This window comes from Antedon bifida, chromosome 4, assembly GCF_963402885.1.
Source record: "Antedon bifida chromosome 4, ecAntBifi1.1, whole genome shotgun sequence".
NCBI lineage: Eukaryota > Metazoa > Echinodermata > Crinoidea > Comatulida > Antedonidae > Antedon > Antedon bifida.
In genome coordinates, this window is record NC_136229.1 from 15,446,662 (window position 1) to 15,470,808 (window position 24,147).

Sequence of the window (24,147 nt, forward strand, 5' to 3'; positions counted from 1 at the left end):
TTATCACTCATGTATTGCTATTCAGTAAAAACTTAAGAAATAATATAGAATATTATACATTATCTTTGCTTCATTCGTTCTTTCCATTGGATCATCCAAAATAAAACAATAACAAAACAAATAAAGTAATGTTTTATGTATCTTTTTAATCCAGTTTCTACTGTTTTATTTTAGGTTTAGGATGTTTGTTACAGATATATTTTACTGTAGTAGTCTTATTCAATTCATTATGGGCCAACATAAATATTTGGCACAAGAACCAGTAACAGAAGGCAATGAATGTTAATAAAAAAATACATGCACATACCTTTGTGAACAGACGCCACCATTGCCAATTGCGCAATTTCAAGTATGCCAAACAATTACGCTGAATGATTCTGATTGCGCTCAACTGTTGTAGTCGCTTCTTATAGTTTCTGAAAGATTAAATTTGTATTAAATTTTAATGAAAATATTTTGTTTTACTTAAAGTACCACTTAATTGTGAGGATGGATCTTAACACATGGTACGAAACGACCAATCAAATGGCAATGATACACTTTGGTACGTTAAATTATATTGTTACCTGCGAGCAAGAACGCCTCTACAGGCAGCTTGGAAGCGTGTGATTATGTCAGACAATTTTAGATCACGTTCTTCTTCTAAGTGAGCCAACACACCAGCACGGAGAAATATCTTACTCTGTCCCAGTCTGTATAGATTTTTGTCAAGTTCGAGCACCTCGATCTAAAACGAAAAACGTTAAATGTAAATAGATTTAATTAGACCATGTAATAAGGAGAATACGCCATGTTAATTCATTGCAGAGACATTAAGATGTACCACCTCACTCAAATCTTCAAAACAGTCATGTGGAGAAAAGAGATGCCTTTCAATCTGAGAGTTTTATGTAATACATATTTGGTACAAAAATGATGGCAAATATAGTAGTTTATAGAAATATTTTAGACACCAATGAAGTTTAATAACCTACCATTTTCTGGACAGCTTTCTTCCCATCCATGAAGCCTTTTGGGATAGCAGTGGGTGTTAGGATTTCATATCTGGTAAAGAAAAAATAGTAAATTAGTAAAATACTTAAAAGTGTATATTTTAAGTGTGAGGCACACACTCATGACAACATTGCACAGTGAAATCTATATATGTTATTGCGTATATACCTTTGTCTGAATTCTTGGAAGATGACCCTGTTAGGGAATCCTTGACGGCATATACGAATACCTTCCAGTACACCATTGCATCTCAGTTGCTCCAACACAAGAGGTGATGTGATTTTTTGGGCCTAGAGAGAAAAAGAAATAAAGCTCCATCAGACAGTGTCATTGAGTAACAAGTTTGTACTATTTGATACTAGAAGAGGCTCCTATCACAGCAAATGGATCTTGTTGAATCAATTAAAAGTTTAGTTACCAAAATTAGTATAATGTTAGGACCAACTGTCAGAATGTTTGGTTCAATTTGTGTACAAAATGTAAAACATTCACCTTCTTTTCGTGGTTTGGAATGATGCAACGAACAAAGTTTGGATTCGTATTTCGCAGTGTGATCATCAGTTTGGCCAACTGTTCTTTGTACAGTTGACTGACCGTGCTAAACATGCCCTTACGTGCTGAACGTCCGAACACGTTCTCGCTCTTACCGCCCGTCATGGCGCTCATGCTCACGATGACAGCTACAAAGAACGATGTGCAAGTTACAGTCAATATTATGTAGTTCTTTCAAGTGTAAAGTATATCAAATCAAAAGGTTACATCAAGATTTATATTTTCAATTCCATGATACATAATTTAAGATTTCTTGTTGAAAACTAAAAAAATTATATATTCTTAAGATGTGGTTGGCTAGTTGTATTGTAGACAGTGAATTTATGATTATCAATATGATTTTACTTTTCCAGAACATTTTTTTTTTTTATCATGCTGTGCAGCAATATTAATACCTAAGCAATATCAAAACATAGATAAACTAATAACAATCCTCTGTTTCAATAACTGTTACTTACCATCCATCCAAATCTTTTGTATAAATTCATTGTGAGAAGACTGCAGCATGGATACAATATTGTCATTGATGGGATCCATGTTCTTAATTCTCCAGTCAGTGGCTGAGTAGTTCACCTGGTGATGATACAGGCAATAAATTAGACTAAAAGTGGAGGCCTAAATAGCAGGTTGCTATGTACTTACAAACTAAGACCCCATTTACACTTACAATTGGGTCCTGGGTCGGCCCTCTTTCGGGTTCACATTTAATCAATTAGGCCCTGAAAATTCATTTGTCTTAATTTTCTCAAGCCATTGGTCACTGTTCACTGCATAAGCCGGTCGAAACGTAAAAGCCACTCCTGGACCTACTCGAGAGGTGGTCCAGATCTGCATCCGGCCCAGGGCTGGCCTAACTTTATGGAGTGTTTACTCTTAATGATTGCCGATCCAGGGCTGGCCCAAATCATAAGTTTAAATGGGGTCTATGCCACACTTGAGTGGTTTGGAAAATCCTGCACTAAAACTTTGAGAAGAACTGTACAATGTATTTTTCCACCTCTCAACCCAATATAAGAGTATTCTCTATTTCACCTATGCTTTATTATGTATTTTATGCTTATATTAGAATGTCAATGTGGTTAATGTATCATATACTTATATGGCCATTTGAATTGTGAGTATACCTTTCCAGCATAGTGCATAATACAGAAGTCAGCATTTTCTCTAAAGTCAGCCTTCTTGAATTTAGAGTGTCCTGTATGTTCTTTCACAACCTTCTCTACAAATGTTTTGTCTGTTGCTTTTGGGAACCAGCATTCATCATCTAAAAGAGACAGGATTCCTCCTTGCTGTATAAATAAAAAAATATCAAATTATCTATATATTAATGCGACTAAATTTTGTTAATTTTACGTATCTCCTCCAAAACCACTGAACGGTACGTGCTCACATTTGGCACACTGATGTTTATTGATGGGACGCACACGATAGGCTATGTCACTTTCCTGAATTTTAAGGATAAACACTAAAAAAGGCAAAAAATAGCAGTAATTTGACATCCCGGCGACCGTGTTACGTCACTGTATAAATCTACAAATACCATGCCAGGCTGTCAAAACACCAGTCTTTAGTCAACCGTATCGAATGATCACATCGTTGAAGTTAATTACACCTATTGTTTGAACAGAATGATTTTTGTAAATCATGGTATGGCTCAGTGAGTAAATCGCCGTGACCATTGATATCAATGTTTAGTATGTTTGAGTTTGAATCCGCGACATGCTTAAATCTAAAAATCAAAACTAGACCTCAATCTAATAATCTAATTACAAAACTAGCAAAAGGGATACGAAACCTCACACACACACACACACACAAAAAGCAAAAGATAATAAACCATGAAATAAAAAAAATGTAAATGAACAAAAAAAAAAAAATAAAAAAAAAACCACAAATAAAACGATTACAAATTCTAACAAACAAAATATCACAACGAAAAATACACTTAATTTTATTGGCCTACTTTTGTTAGTGTCCGCGCGCCTCATCTTATTTCAACATCATACATTTTTTGTGTTGATTTCAAATCCGTAAGAGGCTGTGGTTTTATTATGCCAATACTTCACATCTCAATTCTATAAATTACCAATTCATATGTTATCATTGAAATGTTTTCAACTGCCAACTGATTATCAGAGTTCAACCTGCATCTCCCTCTCATGTACATGCATGTTTTTACTTTATGATGCGTACCCTAGATTAATATTCACACAGCACAATTTTTCTTTAGCGACCAATTTCGTAAAGTCCCATATCCAGTATTGCTTTCATTTTGTAGCTCATAGTTACTTAAAAGTGAAGGAATACTTGGTGTATAACAAAATCTATGGCTTTTTATGAGGAAAGAGTGCGCTTATTATGATACTTACTCATCCCATGCGAATTAGTATATAACCATATATTAAAGTATTGTTTGAAGGTTTGCATGATGAATATATTATATAAATTAATCAAATATGATAATTTATATCAACATATATTTATGCTGACAAAGACTGCTAGTCATTTTATAATAAATATAACTTTCTTTTTTCCTGAACATAAATTTGTTAATTTTTTTTTTTATTTATTCGTTATGTCCTTTATTCATTTATTCGATCATTAAATCTTTTATTTCAGAATCTCTGGTCCATAGAAAGTAATAATTATGTTTAAATTAACAAATTTACCGACTAACGACAATAATAAGATGCACTCTCATCTCAGGATGGCATTCCACCTGGAGAGCACCTTAGACTTAAAATATAAGACATTATCTATTATGGATGAGACTAAAACACTTTCACTTGAATGAAGTCTACACATCAGGCCATATATTGATTTCTTAAAATTTCACAATAACAATACCTTTTCGATGAGGTCAATGCAGGGTTGAAGGTCAAGACCAAAGTCTATAAAGTTCCAGTCAATGCCTTCCTTCTGGTACTCTTCCTGGAAACAAAACAAACATGAATCATATCATACAATATAATGACATCATTTAAACAATTCCAATAGTATATAAATAATGAAATAAATTTGTGTAATAGTACAAACAAAGTCATTCAATTCAATTCGTATTTATAATGCGCCGAATTCTTTCCAAAAAGATAAGTTCTAAGGCGCAACGCCAGAACCGCTAGCACTAGTAAATTTGCTGGAATAAATGATTTCAGATGCCTTTTAAACAAGTCTGTAGATTTTGATTTCCTGATGTTAATCGGAAGAGTGTTCCATATAGATGGAGCGCAGACACTAAACGCACGATCACCGTACGTTATTAGGCGTGATCTCTATGTCATGAGATGAAAGATGAAATAACATAATATAACAACATATAACACATTTTCATCTTTCACTGATTCAATATTTATATCATGTGACCCACAATCGTCTTAGGTGCTTTAATGTAAAATGACATTACTTAAACATTCCAAAAGTAAAGATTCAGAAAAGGTAATTGCCAATTTTGCACTGGTTTCATTATAATTATCAGGTTTTTTTTTTCAATTTAAAAAGAAGATAGAAAATGGTTTATTTTTAATACATTTCTATTAAAGTTAATATAACATAATATATATAAATACATCATATAAATTATGCACATAAAATCAGCACAGGTACTACGCTCTTCCCAGTCATATGTAGAATATTGACAAACCTGTTCCAGGATAAACATTGTGTGGTTGAACAATTGCTGCAGTTTCTCGTTAGTGTAGTTAATACACATTTGCTCAAAAGAATTCATCTAAAATTAACAATAAATCAAAATTAATAATTTATCAAGAGTAAGAAAACAAAGGAAAAAATATAATCATAATCATTATCATAATCACAGCACTTCAGGTTTCACATGCGAAAACCAAAACAAACAAAAATGAACAAAAAAATCATTTTTCTAATACAAATTATTGTATATTTATAAATGCTCATATGCTGGTTATTATTCCCACTCAAATTAAAACTATTCTGCCTATCATTTGTAACAATTCATGCTTTTATTTACACACAGCATGTAACAAATCTCTTTAAAAATGTCTTGTAAACTGAAAAGTATTTGGGCTATGATAAATCATTTATTACATTTTGAGTAAACAGTTTGAGTAGAAAGTGTGAGTCAAGTTGTGAGTACAGTGTGAGCAAAGAGTTTAAGTAAAAATCTGAGTAAAGAGTTTGAGTAAAGAGTGTGAGTAGAGCATTCAAGTAAAGTAACAAATTTGAGTAAAGTATGAGTAAAGAGTTCGAGTAGAAGTTTTGAGTACATAATTTGGATAAATTATGTTTAGAGTGTAAGTAAAGACTTTGAGTAAAGGTGTGAGTAGAATTTGAGTAAAGGTGTGAGTAAAGAGTGTTAGTCAGTCTGCACCTGTTTGAATTACCAGTGATGCAAATTCCTTGTCTGTATAAAGTAGATTCAATGGGTTATCCTAGATGAATCAAGTATTTCGAAAAAGAATGAATGATTACAGAAAGCAGAAAAAGAAAAAGCAGATTCAATAAATTTACATCAAGAATTTAGAAAATATTAAAGAAATTTTTTATCCATATTTTATAACTTTAACTAACAAATGTGTGTTTACCTTGAAGATTTCAAAGCCTGCAATATCAAGGATTCCAATGAATGAAGCGCCGGTTCGCTTGGTTCGGTCCAAGGAACGGTTGATGCGCGTCACAATCCACTTGAAGAGGCGCTCGTAGATAGATTTGGCTAAGGCCTGACAGGCAAACTCAACCTAAATTATGAAATATATAAATAAAAAGATGAATGGAAGAGTTACAAGTTATGACGAGGAGCACCGTGACCGTATAACTTGAGGTTTTTAGGGTGTACTAATAATATCACAATAAATTGGGCATGTTGTGTATAAAAATTGTCACCAAAAAAATGTTGCGTGTATGAAATTAACGTGCAAGTACAGCTCAACTTACTTCCATGCAAGAATTATTATTTATAATGTAACATGTTACCCATGCCCTAAGGCTGGTATCATAAAATCCACTCTGTCATCAAAAACACGATGCAGTACCAATAACAAACATGTAGTGAGAGAGGAATTTGTGAACACAGGAGTTACTCTTTCAACTACTAACCTGCTCTTTAGTCTGTGATTTGTGCACCATATCTCGGCCTACTTTCAGTTTTGGTCTGGTGAGAGCTTTGGCAAAGTCAAGATACTTCATGCCCAGAAGGGAACACAGTTCCTGCGCTACAGTGGAATCTGGCAGCGTTGCCTGGTCGGAATTTCTTTCCTGCTTAAACTCCATGTTTCCGAATTTCATTACTCCGGACACAACTTTCAAGATGGCTGTAAACAAAAAATGGACAAAATGAATTACAGTAGAACACCTATTAAGGGGACAACTTCCAGACCCATCAAAGTGTTACCTGATTATAGGTGTTCTCTGAATAAGAGTTGACTGTTTTTAATAAAATATATTTTGCCTCGTTTCCAAGAGAGCATTAAAGATATATTGTCCTCCTAAAAAAATATTTTTTTACATTTTTTTGTTGAATATGTTATTTTAATGTCACATAATAGTTATTCACTCTCACAAAAAATTGGGTCTGAAAAAAATTTATTTACCTGAGAAAAATGTAATTTAAAGCAAAAAATGGTCAAATTGTCTGGAAGACAATGAGTTTTTGGGTAATTTAACTGTTTATTTTGTCTTTTTATAGGTGAAATAATTTTTTTCCCCCGTTTTTTTTCTTATGGAAGTGAACAACTTCATTAAAACTGCAAAATGGCCTATTCAAAGTCAGATTTTAAAAATCTTTATTTTTCATGATTTTGGGGGACAATACATCTTTAAGGGTGTACCAATAAAGAGTTTTTTACTGTAGTACCAAAGAATTAACTTAATAGGTACCAGATAACTGGATTAATCAGTAGCTAAAGCTCTGTCTACACTATCATTATCAAACTTTTAGTGACAGAAAAATGTGATGCGCCCATATATGGACATGATGATGTCATATCACTACCATATTTGGGCAGACAGAGCTTTTGGAAGTTATTTTACTTACATTTGATATCGTCTTTGTTGACACCCATAATTTCAAAGGCTTCCATCGTTGCATCGAACTCCACCTTATCATCAACTCCCGCCACTGGAACATGGCCATTGGATAAAAACTTGTATGTACTGGGATCCTTCAACAACAGTTCCTCTGTAGAATACAAAAAATACAAACCATCATTGTTTTTAAACTGGCACAAAACAGACTACAAGACACAACTACTGTTCTTCATTCAGTGTTTTACCAGTATAAAAATAAAATCTAGAAATGTATGCGAGGTACAGAATCCTAGATATACCAAAACAGTTTAAATGTATTGTACTTTATCAATCACATTTAAAATACCATCCAATTGAACGTCTTGGATGCCTAGGCAACCTTTAACTTTTCTTAATTTACACATACTGCAGCGCATACCAAAAACTCGGTGTGTGTAAGTTTTACTAGGTAATGTGAAAGAGGCACTAGACAAGTGTTTATTTTTTACACAATTTTTAAATTCCGGTTTAGGGCCAATATAATTTCTTTGAAGAACACCATCATTATCTATATAGATAATTATATTAAGTATATTACCTTTTAGTTTGGCTGAAGTACCACTAAGAATTTGGTAGAAGAAATGGAAGGTTCTCTCAGTTGATTGCTGTCGGATGACTCGTGCCTTTTCTAGTAAATCTAATCATAATTAAGGTTTAGAACACGAAAGTAGGTCGTTATGCAGAAAGGTAAACCTAATTAACCTCAACACTAGCTGTATCTAATTGTGTACTGACAACTTATTACTATCTTCAAAGCTTCATTCACACCGGAATTATATCAGTAACGGTATTACACTGAAAACATGTAAGTTACCAACCTATTCACACTGGTGTTAATAACACGGAAAATAACGAAGGAAATTGTTACCATAATAACACTGTTATTATGGTAACAATTTCCTTCTGGTTGGCAACTCTTACCGTACCAAAAAAAAAAAAAATTACTGCATGACTGCAGGAAAATAATGCATTACTGCAGTAAAATATGAGCTTCAATTTGTAATAAAGGATACATGTCTCAATACTGGCTCCAGCAATGTATCCAGATGTGTCAAAGTTGATGCGGATGAATTTACCCTGAAAAGAAGAAAAATCATATTAGTAATTAGTATGGCTAAATAGTTAAAATAGGGTAAAATATTGATTGAATGTACTTGCTGTGTGACACATGAGCTGGCCAGTAGTGGAATCTGACAAACTAATTATGGTGTCACAGTACAATTGTACTTAATTCAACTTTTACATTATGATCTATCTTAAACATTGTCAATATATATGTCAGTTAGACATATTTTATATTATTTTTTGCAGTATTTTATAATCTTTTGTTATCTTAAATTCATTTCTAATGTACTGTAATATTTATTTAAAAGGGTTTTCTCCATTCAACTAAAAAAAAAAACCCCAAAAAACAATTGGTTTTAGCATTAGGTTTTTGTTTTGTGATAGCAGAGTATAGTTATTCAAAATACTTCTATGACACATTTCATTAATATTTACGTTGGTTAATTAATATTTTTAGGTGATCCCTAAAGTTGAAAACAATTGAGCACACAAATCCAAGCAAGAAGTAATGGTGAAGATTGTACAACTGAATGATTGTCAAGTGTTATTGTCTTTTGATCTTTAGTTCTGCCTTCTTTTTTATGTAAATTTGTCTCCTTGAAAAACAACTTTGGAATGCCAATATGATGATGCAAAAGGCAACACAACAGGTGTTTCATTTATTTAAAATTTGTTGAGGTTTTTTTTCCCCCATACATTTTTTAGGGAAAAAAAAAGAAGCATACTTAAATACAACTTAATTTTGTTTTAAGTAAACTATTTGTAAAAAGATGTATAGTGAATCGGAGAACATTCCAATATTGCAATAGTATTCACAATATAAATTTGAAAGATTTAAACTGAAGTCTCAGGAACAATAGTGTCGTATAATAGAGGATTAACACACCTTATATTCTACCAAGCAGCGATATAGCTTTTACTATCTACTATATTATGTAAAGCCTATTATGGTAATCTTATGGATAAAACTATTTATCAATCAATAATAATAATAGGATCAGAATTCCACAAATATTATAATAAATCTGACAGTACTGTACCTAGTCTGGAATATTTTAAATTTTATAATACAGTAGAACCCAACAAATTGTCCCTTGAATAGAGGTTTGCTGTAGTGTTAAAACATACATGCTCCTCATTTCATGGGGAATGTGTCCCCTTAATAGGAGTGAGCTCTCAATAGGAAGGTTCCAAAAGAGAGGTTCTACTGAATTACAAATACTTACAAATCTAGAAGAGTTGTCGTTCTTCACGGTCTTAGCATTTCCAAACGATTCAAGAATCGGGTTGGCTTGGAGAAGCTGGGCTTCGAGTTCTCCCTGTAAATAACAATCATATTAAAAGACATACTTAAATTGTCACACTGTTACACATTGTCACTTCTTCTTCTTCTTCCAAAGACCAGTGACAACATTTTAGAAGGAAGATTTCTCAGGTTATAACTTTTCAAACAAGCATTCAAAATGCTAAATTGCAAATGCAACAAGGAGTATAAATAGACACTAGCTGAAAGATGGCGAGTGGTATCAAGAATCAAGCATACACATATGATTCACACAGCAGATAAAGAAAGTAGCTCATGGCAAATAAAGTACAGAAATGAAGAAAAAATATACACAACATGACTGCATTACATTTTTCAAGAGTAAATATTCTTACCTATATATAACTTACCAATAAAAAATTATAAAAATACTTAATAATAATAACCATCAAAGTGAAAATTATTCAAGTAAAAGAACCAGACTTAGGGAAATGGTTGTAGTATTGTAGTACTGTATTGTTTTTACATCTTGCCTACCACTAACTTCACTTAATATTTTAATTCATTCGTTTGTTATAAACTATAAATAAACATTATGTTAATATATCCTCTTTCATGTTCTAAATTTAAAAGTCTAACCTATGCTTAAAAAACAAATACTATCGGCAGAATTTGACACACATTTATAAAAAGTATAGTATATTATAAAGTTATATTTCACTAATCGCATGTGTTTTAACATAAATGTCTTGGTCCCCTGGATAGGAGTTGTGTATGCTACACAATGATTCAAAAACAGAGTTCAAATATTTTAGTTTTGCTTTATCAATCGTTATAGTCTCTCTTTTTATATACAGTTTCCTTCCTTTCTATAATACCCTCAATTTAAAATCATAATCTTTACAATTGAAAGAAACCTTGAACAGTGTATATTGTTGCAGTTGCTTTAAATTATTGTAAGCCTGTTTCTGCTCTTATTCCTGGTTGACAACAGTATTATTGACTAACCCTACGCCCATGTTAACATTCAATATTTTTGAATGAATTATTAGTTACAGTAGAAGAGCCTCTATTAAGTCTTATACAGAGGACACTGGGATACAAAAAAGTGTTTTAGTAATAGGCCTGTCCTCATAATAGTATTATGTTAAACATTTCCCCTTGTTCATTATGAAAGTTTCCTTTTAATAGGTGTGGCTGCTAAAATAGGGATGTTCCAATAAAGAGGTTCTATACTGTATTAGGAATACTGAGAATATTGAACACTTCTGTGTTTAAGATAATGAACTAATTGTTTACAGAAAATAGAGCTATTATGGAAGTATTTAATTAGCATGACTATGTAAAATTTGGCCATGGAACAATTAAATAGCAATTTGTTAAGCTTTGGCATTGATGGTGGTTTTGACCTTGGGTCATAGAGCTGTCAAAAGATAGTGTGATTACCTATCCAAGGTGCTGCTAGGAAATTTAGTACAAATGTCAGAGGTCACACATTTGCAAATATGAATTGGCATGTTGGAATGTCTGGGCATTAATACACATAAAACTTTTCATTATTTCTTTAGGCCAGAAATCAGGATTGTTAAACAAGTGGGCCTGAGTGGACCAATGGGGATGGGGTTTACTTTCAAGGTGTGTCACATTTTTAGTGTCTACTACTATATAAAGAAATACATTATTGTACTGTCCAACAGCCTAGAATTGTGTACCTAAGTTTTTAAGTCCTAATTACCATTATAGTTTTTAGATATAAATCTTTTACCTACACTATACTACCATATAATTTATTATATTTTTTTCTAGCTTGGTTAGTCCAATTATAATATAATTATCCCAAAACTGTGTATGACATATATTTGCTTTAGATCAATATTGAGTCTGAAGTGGTTGAATCAGGGTAATAAAATGGTAGACTCCAGACCTGATCTGCTTAGGGCCAATAACTCATGTCATATTTTACATATTTTCTCTCCTCAGTTAAATCTGAAATGAGTGCCAGCCAGCAGGGATCAGGGCCATATTTGTGACAATGTAGAAAGGTTTCTTTGTAAATTCCATTCTACCTTGGAGATAGCCTTCTTAGTAAAGTACCATGATCTGGTATTCATAATCCAAAACAGACAAAATTGTCAAAACAGAATTAAAACATGAAGACATTTGAACAACAAGCAATAATACATCGCCAGAGGAAATACATTATATAGTTCTCATCAGCACCTTGCAAAATTTGGGTATAGGTTTTCTATAAACTTTCATCTAGAAGATTGTAATCATGTGCGAAACATGTCAAATTAACTCAAGGTTATATGTATGTATGTATACAGCCTACATACGTTGCAGCCTATATAGCACTGGACCCTTTTACTTTATAATTGAATACAGAAAGTCATGAAGATGAGATGAGAATGAAGATATTGCAGGATTGTTATTTTCCATCATTAATCTTTGTATTATTTCTTGGATGCAAGGTTGAATTGTTCACACTGCTAATGAGAACAATGTAATCCACTTCCCATGGCCCAAACACATACATTACTTTTAATACACACATAATACACACATAATACACACATGGCTGTTAATTTCAAAAGTACAGTAATGACTCAGAATACTGATAAATTTGAAGATTAATTTTCTCCAACCCTTATCAGAAGATTAAGTGTTGCAACAAGTATATTTGTACACGTTTATGATTACAAAGAATAAATCACTGCTTAGTTTAAGGATAGACACACAAACAGATAAGCACTTCTATTTAAATTAAATACAATTATCATCTGCATTAAACAGTATGTTGAAGAAGTATAATATGTTGAAGTACAAGGAACAAAAAACGTATGAAACAATAGCAAGTAGACACACAGGCACAAACAACATTCCTATAATATTTATTTAAACATAAAAATAGATGCAAACATTTCAAAAGAATTCTACTACATTGATTGCAGTATGAACAGATTACTGCAGTACAATTTACATCAACATCACATAAACAAAAAGATTTGACAGATTACTGAAGGAGTCGGCATAATTACTGCTAATGCTATAGACATACAGTTCTGCAGTAGACATTACTGCAGTAGACATTACTGCAGTAGACATTACTGCAGTAGACATTACTGCAGTAGACATTACTGCAGTAGACATAACTGCAGTAGAGTATACTGCAGTATAGCTTGATGCTATAGAACTTAATGCAGTAGACATTACTTCAGTAGAATAAGTGATGTTTTTACAGGCAGAAATTTGAGATGCAATACACACAAAATATCAGAATAAGATAGGAAAGATAAACAAAATGAATACTGTAAGTGTAAATCGGTTACAAACAAAAAGGTTGAAAAGTGAAAAAAGGATTAAAATTACAAAAATGTCAAGCATGCGTTTATGTTAGTTTAGTGAAACTGTTTAACAACAATCCACATAAAATGCAATGTATTAATAAATAAAACATTAAATCTTATCACTTAAAACCAACTTCTGGATGCCATTACACAAACACAATACTACTACATTATTATAGTTATATCATAGTAATCAAAGTCGGTTTTATTGTGATTGATTTAATGTTCCATAATGTTTAGTAGAAGCAGGTACTGTAGTGCAGTGGATACTTACGATGGCTCCTCGACCTAGGCCCCCTGCAGCCTTGTTTCGGGATGGGAGAAGAATACGATGCCAGGTTAATGTAATGTGCAAATGAACTGTTAAACTCAAAATATCCAGGTGGTATCTTAACCAGGTGGGTGTACTAACTACAAGGTATGCAAATTAGGAGGATGGCAATAGTGGTGGGTTAATATTAACATTTATGCAAATGAGGTGTTTTCTGTGGGTTACCCAAAATGTGTAGGTGCGAGTGTGGTTTAACCAATGGTGGAAATTAGAAATCCACAAACTCAAATTAAGTGAATGACTTTGTTTTTATAAAAATGATTAATAAAATTTGAAAATTTGAAAGTTAAATTACAATAAATAATGCTATATGGTTTCAAATACTAAAACTTTTATAGTAATTTTGACAAAATGAAAACAAAAATTATGATAATTGAATAAAGTAATTATTATAGCGATTCATAAATCTCTCAGTTCATTGCGAAAGTATTAATAGGTCATGAAAGTAGTGTTGTCATCTATTTATAAGTGGCCTTTAATTCAGCATAGATAGGCTATGTACTTGTAGTGGTGTACCTTCTCTTTCATTACAAAGTCATGTTTATTTATCTACAGTGTTATTGGTAGAACAACTACAGGAATATCTATACTGTACATGGAGTTATTTCTAACTCCATGATGTAACTATACATGCAGTTATAAAAATACAATACCGTAAATGATCAAATTAGTGCATTTTGAATAATCACCGTAGTCAAATTGTAGATTAAGTAATAACTTTACTACAGTAACATATGCGTTGTTCTGCAGTCAAAAACGCACTGTATCGCAGCAAAATATACACTATATTGCAGTCAAATATGCACTGCATCGCAAGTAGTCAAGTAGATCAAACTGCAAGCAACTATGAAGTTGCAAGTTGCAGAAAGGCATCAATTATTGAGCTGGGAACATCAATTAAAAAATTTAAAAGTGGCACAATGTCATTGAACAGAAATTAAACTGTTCAAAGGCAGAAACCTTGTTCACACTTGTTTAATCATTTCAGTAAAATTACGGTATAGTGACATTAATAATTATATTCACAAAACTAAAATGTATAACGATAAAGGACACAATCAATTAAATATGTTGATAGTCAAAACAATGTATACATCACAAACTGTACATCTAATATTGAAATAGGTTAACAAATTCTCATTACCATTTCAAACAATGATAAATGAACAACGAGACTGTGAAAATATTGTGATATGGAAAAACATGATAATTAAAAGTGATCAGAATAACAATTAAATTTAACCAGAAATTTGTAGTTTTGGGAGAAAAGAGAAATTGATAAATTATTACTTGTGTGCACCCGATTCTCTGTCCTGTATAGTATCTCAACACATGGCATAATTCTCCTCGTGTATCATAGGTAAATTCTGTAATACAGTGCCACATATGCTGCCTATATGCCTATATTATGTGAAGGATATGGCCTACTTGTATGATACAGAAATCACACGTGATACATATGTGACCCTGTATACAGAATTTTCCTACGATACTGGATAATACAGTTCTGAGAATCGACTACTGTGTTATGCACGTAATAGCTTATCAATATTTTAAAATAGAGCTGTTTCCTTTTGTAAAATCTCCAATAAGTTACTCATTTGGCATTTAAGTTCAATTTTATACAAAAAAGAAATTGCACATGATTGAGGAAAAGGTCTAATTACTGTAGAGAGTTACCAGTTTTAGTTTCCGTGTACAGGACAAAACAATCCAAATATAGTATTATTATATACTCTCAAATACAACATTTTTTCCATACAGAAGTATTATACTTTTAAGGAAATAAAATGTTCATATAGAAGGTGGGTTTATAAAGGGGTATTCACAATTTTGTTTGATTACGATCTAACAATAATAGCATACAACTACGATACAAGCTTTCACAATAAACAGGTCGTGCATTCACTGATGCCACTCAGACATTTAACCTAAATTCCACCCTTAAATATGTATAATTATATAACTTTAAATATTACTATAGAATTGAAAATCTCATACTGTATACAGTATTAGTTCCTCGTTCTACAAATAACCATCCGGATTGGCATAAGTAGCTGTGTTAATACACATCGAGTTAATCGTGCATAGAACAGATTTAAGCTGATCTGAATCAGAGTTATGGTAGTATCTCTGATAGCTTTCAGATATCCAATGTTTGACGATTTGACATTTTATACTCAACATTTTAATATTCCATGGGTTGGAAATTTAAATATGTTAAAATCGGTTACCAAATTGCTTTGGAATCATCAGTGAATGTAGACATGATGATGTACTTGTATAGGACCATGTCAAATGATTCTACTGCAGTAACAGCAGTAGACTCATTTTAAAATTTTCAAGACTGATGCAAACAAGACAATGAAACCAGAAGCTAATTTCTGTGCTTCAAAGGGAATGTAATTGCACCAGTCCAAAGGTAATACACAAAAATACAAACATGCTTTGTATAGTACAACTACAACAATGCCAAAAACACACAAAAAAAAAACAACAAAAAAACTACCTAATAAATAAAATACCTATTGCGAACAGAGGACAAAACTTTTTAAAATTAAATAATGCATATGCTGTCACAACTAATTTAAATTTGCATAAATTTGCATAAACTCACTTCCAATTGTAATATTTTAAGCTGCAAACAAATGATGGGGAAAGAAACAAAATAAACTAAATGAATGTCAATGAAATTATGCAAAATGATAGTAACTACGGATTACTGGATCTCAACCAATGATGACATCTATTGTCAGGATGTTGAAATGTATACTAATCCACTAAGCGATGAGACTTTTTATTGCATACTATGAGATGAACTTTTTTTTCTTTACTACAGTTGCTGCAGAAATTTTACTTAAAAAACCAAAAAAATAATTTGCTTGTAAATTACTGCAGTAATTACAGTAAACATTGTAGCAACTGTGTTAGGAAGTGTTTTCAATATAAAAGGAGATATCAATTGTATAGTGACTCAATACCATCTATCTATCCTTCAATTTAAATTATCAAATAAAATTTGTGTCCAATCATAAATTTGGTATGGATTTTCCTGAAATATTGTCTAGGATTTAAAAATTGAATTGATACTAATTAAATAAAAAGGCATGTATAAAGGAAAATAGATGTTTGGATTACTAAACATTTAATAAAGACTATTGTAATGAAACAATTCTAAAATATTAACATCTTACCTATCTAAATGTACAATTAAGATTCGCAATGCATACAAATAATGACAGGTACTACATAGTGAGAAGTAAGTTTAACCCAAACTAACCACCAGGAATATTCTATCTAGCTAGTGATTTAACTATCCACAAACCTGGACTTTAGAATGTTAAAAGATTACAAAAGGCCATAAACATGAATTTAAAATAGTTTCCCACAAGAAAAGGTGTACAAGAAATAGGATAACCTAATAAGTTGGACTTTTATCTAATTCAAATGGATGGGGATATATAAATCTAGTAAAACGAATTTAGAATTGGAATAAACCAAATACATGAAGGATGAGATGGACAGGATGATAATCTAAAGATGATAACAGAGCCACATAGGATAGGGATAGCAACAGAGAATGAGGTTAGCTAAAATCTACAGTATTCAAACAGTGTCGAAATATCAGACACAATTACAGGGAGTGGATCCTAACAAAAGAAGGGTCTAAACCTCTAGTACTACATCTACTGTGTATGGCGAATAGCTGGGATATCATACCCTCGACAATTGGTTTATGATAGTGTAGTTAAATGTTATGAAAAAACTGTTTGATTGTAAGATCTAAATTTTAAACAATGTTAGTGGACAACTCTTAATTAATAAACCAAAACTTTTTTAGAAAAAAACAACAGGAATTATGTGAACATTGCAACCACCCATAAACTAAGTGTTAGCTACAAAATAACAATAAAAAAAATGGTATAAACAAATATGAGTTTATGAATTAATTCAAACCTGAAAGCAAAACGTGACAGCAAAACTCTAAAAATCTAGGGGTGAAAAACCTGTCCCAAAATGTAAAATGGTTACAAAATGTCTGTTGTTTGTTTTCTCCAACCTACTTACTTTAGCCAGACTGAGGGCGTGCTCCTGTACCTTTTAGGTGTAAAAAGAAACAAGATTATGGGGTGCCTATTCTCTTATTGTTGATTGCAGATTTTTATCAAGAATAAGTAGATAGGGCATTTTATCTTAAACCGTGCAACAGAGGTACAGGTTAAATAAAAAAAAGTTACCAATAAAATGTTTCAAAACAAATTCTCTATTTTAAGACTCAAAGATTCCATTTTCTGTGCATTGAACAGGTTGTGTTGTATATTAAGATATCATTGTATTAAGTACTTTATCAATGTTTGTAATAGTTTAAAATCTTAATAATTATATATTTGTATACAGTTGAGAGTAAATCTAGTATTAATTACCTGTAGAGCTTGTGGAGTTAACGCTACACCTGATTTAGTAATTCTGCTTGAGGCAACGTAGGCTAGGTACTGAATAACTTTCTTTGTGTTTTCTGTTTTACCAGCTCCAGATTCTCCTCTGTAATAAAATAAAAATCAAACATAACCTAACAATAACGTAATAATATACAAGTCCTTGTATACGACACAGTGCTTGTGTGTGAACTAGTACACCAAAGTAACAACCGTCTCTTGTCTCAAAAGAGGTACTAGGTTCTTTAAAGTGCACATACTGTACAGTGTATACTTGACCTACGGTTTATAAGTTATAGTCCTTATCCAAGACGACTCGTTCTACCACCAGAACCATAGAGTGAGTGAGCCTGGAACCCTTGCCGATGTTATGGCTTACGTTTCTACTATTTTAACCGCTTGGTCACTTACTCAAATACTTACTTTATATACGTATGTAGTATATGTAGTGTACTGTATGTCTACTTTCATTAGGAATATACTCTGAATTAGCTTACTAAATACTAGACAGATGTACAGTTACATTGGCAACTGTCATAGCGTTTAACACTCAATGATTTACAGCGACGTCACATAACTTGGAACCTGCAAACATTAATATGGGGGCTCATGAAGTCCAGGGGTTCTATTCATAGCCTACCAAAATCGATAGAGAGGACTCATTAGGCAAAGTGGGACTTTTAACAATGTGAAAGGTGAAAACGCCCATAAAAATGAAGCACTCTGATCCAATAGATGATTTTGACAGCGTGAGATTACCATATTATAATCTACTGTAAATATGCAGTAAGAACTGAGGTGGGCAAAGGCTCTATCTCTCTATACAGTCGCAGAATATAATTTAAAAAAATTATAAAACAATATTGCTAGCAAGCAATGTGATATGACATCAAGGTGTAAAATGGAGAAAAAAGTGCTTTTACTTGGATTCTGACTTTTGATTGATTGCTGTACAAGTTCAAGGATTTAGACATTTCTTTTTAACAGACTAATTGAAACAGAAAAACAGATTCTTATTTATGCATTAATTGGAACTATAAAATAACAAACAACTATACTGTATCATTTTTTTTAAATTTTAAGTTTTTGGTAAATGTAACTACAGTATAACCTGTATTTTTCCTTATTGAAAAGTTTCTAAAAAATGGAAAGCTTTTAAACTAAATAGGTGATGAGAGGAAATGGTAATTTACAATTTTATAGAAGACAACTGGACTATTTTAGTGGCCTTGGCTATGACTCACTCTCTTCACTAATTTGTATTCATTTCATATATGACATTGAATCACAGTTTGATATGCCTATAGGGTAAATAATACATCAACATCCTTCTCTGATTCTCTATCTGACCCAAGTTACCCCCATAATCCGCTTCCACCCCTTCTCGGCCAACATCAAGTTTTGTGCACAGTGACATTTTGTCAAGGTAAACTATAGTTCCCAGAAATGTTTTTCTTTCCTTTTCTTTTATTTGTTGTTTTTCCTTGTTTACATCCAACAGCAAGTAACTTGTCAATTACACTTATGGGATAGATAAACTCAATTGAGAATTTGTTTAAAGTTATATCTTATAACTACAGCATTCCGTTTACCAGCAATTTAAGGTGCATAGACAGCTATCAACTCTGGCACTAGGTCAGGTCAGGATTGAACCAAGGACCTTGGGATTGTAAGCAAGCATATTAACCAAAACCTGGTTTGGATTTCAACCTGTTTTTATTGTTTGTCTAAATCACTGAAAAAAATGTTAAATTGACAGAATCTAAAGAAGGGATTTAACTATCATTCATCTGAAAGACTAGTCAATTTTTACATGACTATCTTTCAACACTATCAAACTTTGTGACAAAAACATGTGATGTGCCCATATTTGGACATGATGATGTCATATCACCACCATATTTAGGCATATCACTACCATATTTGGGCACATCACATTTTTTTGTCATAAACTAGTTTGATAGTGCAGACAGAGCTTTAGAATAATAGCAATGACAATATCTAACTAATCCTTGACGAGATCACTGAATAAGATCATCTTATCAGAAGACCCAGTGTTTAGAATGAAACAAAACATTGAACACAGACTATTGGATAATAAGAAGTGGTGAATTGTTGAATGTTTACCAAGTAAAAGAACTTGTGGATTCCAAGCATACCTATCACAGCAGTACCACTATTGTTTGGTTACTGGTAAATGAGCTGTACCACTCACAATAGGGGACCATCACTAACTTTCACTAAATATAGCAAATTGTTCTATTGATACTGGTATCATGATGTCAGAGGTTTTGTTGATACATTGAGGAAGCTAATGCTACTTTAAACGAAACAATTTCAGTTTTCTTTTTTTTCATCATGGCCTAAAATTGTAGAATGAAGTGCTGAACTAACATTGACTTGGTCCTATGTCAATTTTCTGCACCTCTGCTTAAGTCAAAGTAACCTGAACTTTATTACATGTAAAAATTGAGTCTACTAGTACTACCAGTATACTGTACTATAGATTCAAATTAGTTGACGAATTCTCTCTGAATGCAAAAGTTCAATGTCATTATTAAATTAGACCCTAATGTGGTCAAACACTGCAAAATCTTATTCATGGAAGATAATTGGATTTTCTCATCTGAAAACCTGCTTGATAAATTAAACGCGACAGGTCTTCATGTTCTGCTGTGGATGTTGGAGCTTGCATCACCCACCTATCAAAAAATTCTAAACATAGTCCAAATTAAGTTTCATGAAATTATTACTGTCAAAGTGGTTTCAAATTCAACAAGTAATTTCAGGAGTAATTGGTACCTCTTCTAACATGACCAACTTGTGGATAGAGAAAACGTTACCTGGTGTTGTATAACCTTTCTCATGACATAAGGGCGTCGACTATTGATTGTCTTATGTTTATATTATTTATTAGAGGCTGATAAATAAAGTGTAAGTAAAGGAATAATATAGGAAATAATGATAATAGTTTTGACTGTTTAAACCAGGAAATTGATTTTTTGTTAATGAGACATAGGAAGTGTATTATCTACCTGTAAAAGGTATATAACAAGCCAATGGCACCAGCAGCAGTTTAGGTCAGATTTCAGCAACAACTACTTCCTGGAGATTCTGTAGGATTGGTGGTGAAGTAATAAATCATTTTACATTGATATTAAAGTATCAAGTTGCTGCATTAAAGCCATACTTTGTTGCTTCCTAGTTTCCTACACTTTCCTTTGTTGCTGCATTAAAGCCATACTTTGTTGCTTCCTAGTTTCCTACACTTTCCTTTGTTGCTGCATTAAAGCCATACTTTGTTGCTTCCTAGTTTCCTACACTTTCCTTCGTTGCTGCATTAAAGCCATACTTTGTTGCTTCCTAGTTTCCTACACTTTCCTTCGTTGCTGCATTAAAGCCATACTTTGTTGCTTCCTAGTTTCCTACACTTTCCTTCGTTGCTGCATTATAGCCATACTTTGTTGCTTCCTAATTTCCTACACTTTCCTTCGTTGCTGCATTAAAGCCATACTTTGTTGCTTCCTAGTTTCCTACACTTTCCTTCGTTGCTGCATTATAGCCATACTTTGTTGCTTCCTAGTTTCCTACACTTTCCTTCGTTGCTGCATTATAGCCATACTTTGTTGCTTCCTAGTTTCCTACACTTTCCTTCGTTGCTGCATTATAGCCATACTTTGTTGCTTCCTAGTTTCCTACACTTTCCTTTGTTGCTGCATTATAGCCATACTTTGTTGCTTCCTAGTTTCCTACACTTTCCTTCGTTGCTGCATTATAGCCATACTTTGTTGCTTCCTAGTTTCCTACACTTTCCTTCGTTGCTGCATTATAGCCATACTTTGTTGCTTCCTAGTTTCCTACACTTTCCTTCGTTGCTGCATTATAGCCATACTTTGTTGCTTCCTAGTTTCCTACACTTTCCTTCGTTGCTGCATTATAGCCATACTTTGTTGCTTCCTAGTTTCCTACACTTTCCTTCGTTTGGATAATGTTGACACAATTAGAAATATTAAAAGAAAGCAAATGAAATGCTACATAAAAGTGGCTGTATGGAGAATTTTGTTTTACAGAATTACTGCAGAAAGTATGACATAGTTATTGCAGAAAATACAACAGAATTACTGCAGTAAGTATGAAAAAATTACTGCAGAAAATACAACAGAATTACTGCAGTAAGTATGAAAAAATTACTGCAGAAAGTAAGACAGAATTACTGCAGAAATTAAGACAGAGTTACCACAGAGAGAAAAAGCAAAAATTGAAATATAAATTTACTGCTGAAAGTGGGACAGAATTACTGCAGAAAGTATGACAGAGATACTGCAGAATGTGTGAAACATTTGTACAGTATAACCTCTTCTGTACAATTACAGAATTCCTTTGGGTAGGAAGCAAACTTTTCCTTAGAAACTTTTAGCATTTTCCTTTAGGAACTTTTATTATAAATATTACTATACCTGGGAAGCTATAAAACTGTTTTAATCACAGAAGACCTCCGGTCAAAGTTTATGATGATGAAGAACCTGTAAATTTGTTATGGGATCCATAAATGTGTGTACAGTACACACCTTACTAGATTTCCATGGGATATGGGCATGGGACAATGCCTGATATACAGGATGGATTACAAAGTTTAGATGTAAACATCATACTTATCATACTTACGTGCAAAGGATGGATTGATCTTCACGATCTGCAAAGAAAAAGAACATTTTGTAAGAAATAAAATAAAAATACTAAACATTTTCAAAGAACCAAATAAGGATATTCCGGGAATTGTGTTTCAAGTCTGATATAAAAACTAAACTCTGTAGTGTGAACAGGCCAAAGCTTGGGCTTGACAAAAATGATTGACAAATCTAGGCTAGGTTTATCCTATTCTTTGATGACAGAAGTAAACTAGCTTAGAATACCATGGGTCTATATTATTCTGTAAATAAATTGGATAGCGTTATATTCATATTATGATATTATAAAAAAGAATGAGATTGAAATACAACAGTACTATGTACTAAATCAGAAAACCATAATCAACAAGAAATGATAGTTGTATGTAAATTTGAGATGTTGATACCACAGCTGCTGCTACTACTGTGTGTTGATAAATGACATTTTACACAGGTGTCACTAAATGATGCAAGTGTCATAAGATGCAAATCACACGTCATAATTTGAATTGCAAAATAAACTTGCAATTGATCGTGTTTTCAGCATGTTATAACAACTCAATGTACATTACTGTGTTAGGGTTTGACGAGAAAAGGCTATTTCCAGTTTTCTTTTTTCCACAAATGGAATGTTTGAAAGATGGTTAAAATAATAATGCCATATGAATCAAATGAAATAAGCAAAGATGTGCTCATGTGAAGGCGTGGTTGGCGTTAGTCTATTATTGTTGAGGGGTGCTCTTTTTGTATCATATTTCTCCCTTTTTTGAGAATGGGATATTGTCGGTTTATCCAGGTAAACTAGGGACAAAGTAGACAGTGTCACAAAATATTGTATAAAAACCCCTTTCTAATAAATTATATTAAATAGTTCCTCTAATCAAATTCTAGTTAATAACCAAACCACTACATGTATTTGTTTGTAAAATTTCTAATACATTAAAGATAAAAGACAATTATTTCTGTGGTAAACCAAAGAAAGTTAGTCAACCAAATATTTGTGTGGGTGGTGTGGAACAATTAATAAGGTAGCCTACTACAATGGGATATCCTTATAGAACAATTGAAACTGTTCCTGGGTTAGACTTCCGAAACTACCATATAAAGGTGAATCATTGAAAAAGGCTGCCAATCACGACGTCTGTATTTGTGACTGAAGAGGAAATGTGTAGCAATTATAAAATGATTGGTAGCCTATTTAATTTGTATTGTTTTGTTTGCTGACTCTCAAATATAAATATTATAATAATAGTTATGTGTTTACTACTTTGCTAGTTTTTCTGCAATATACTGTACAAGACCTTATAATTGTTGGGCTTGATCTAAATTGAATTTATCCAATTTATTTTCTCTTTTTAAAGCCAAAAAATAAGGCATACATGATGTATATTTGGTAGGCAAAATTGTTCCGTATTATATTGGAATGTTGACATTCATTTTGTTTCTTGCATGA

At 32.4% G+C, this 24,147-nt stretch overlaps 2 protein-coding genes across 7 annotated transcripts in view; one reads left to right on the forward strand and one right to left on the reverse strand.

Annotated features, from left to right (window-relative positions):
- Positions 1 to 24,147, forward strand: part of LOC144841364 (GTP-binding protein Rhes-like) — a 154,722-nt gene that overhangs the window by 83,752 nt on the left and 46,823 nt on the right. The gene's annotated exons all lie outside the window — the stretch shown is intronic.
- Positions 1 to 24,147, reverse strand: part of LOC144840641 (uncharacterized) — a 45,757-nt gene that overhangs the window by 9,893 nt on the left and 11,717 nt on the right. Inside the window, exons 3-23 of one of the 6 annotated variants that reach the window (XM_078696531.1) lie at positions 22,693 to 22,720; positions 18,016 to 18,133; positions 17,660 to 17,689; positions 16,209 to 16,229; positions 13,535 to 13,564; positions 9,876 to 9,968; positions 8,598 to 8,661; positions 8,123 to 8,221; positions 7,553 to 7,696; positions 6,616 to 6,830; positions 6,105 to 6,257; positions 5,904 to 5,951; positions 5,186 to 5,272; positions 4,393 to 4,476; positions 2,670 to 2,834; positions 2,004 to 2,118; positions 1,486 to 1,673; positions 1,162 to 1,283; positions 975 to 1,044; positions 567 to 727; positions 308 to 416 (exon numbers count right to left, since the gene is read on the reverse strand). In XM_078696531.1, the coding sequence (XP_078552657.1) occupies positions 308 to 416; positions 567 to 727; positions 975 to 1,044; positions 1,162 to 1,283; positions 1,486 to 1,673; positions 2,004 to 2,118; positions 2,670 to 2,834; positions 4,393 to 4,476; positions 5,186 to 5,272; positions 5,904 to 5,951; positions 6,105 to 6,257; positions 6,616 to 6,830; positions 7,553 to 7,696; positions 8,123 to 8,221; positions 8,598 to 8,661; positions 9,876 to 9,968; positions 13,535 to 13,564; positions 16,209 to 16,229; positions 17,660 to 17,689; positions 18,016 to 18,133; positions 22,693 to 22,720 (2,144 nt within the window). The remainder of the gene's footprint in view (positions 1 to 307; positions 417 to 566; positions 728 to 974; positions 1,045 to 1,161; positions 1,284 to 1,485; positions 1,674 to 2,003; positions 2,119 to 2,669; positions 2,835 to 4,392; positions 4,477 to 5,185; positions 5,273 to 5,903; positions 5,952 to 6,104; positions 6,258 to 6,615; positions 6,831 to 7,552; positions 7,697 to 8,122; positions 8,222 to 8,597; positions 8,662 to 9,875; positions 9,969 to 13,534; positions 13,565 to 16,208; positions 16,230 to 17,659; positions 17,690 to 18,015; positions 18,134 to 22,692; positions 22,721 to 24,147) is intronic. The other 5 variants (XM_078696532.1, XM_078696533.1, XM_078696534.1 and 2 more) reach the window with 5 other exon arrangements.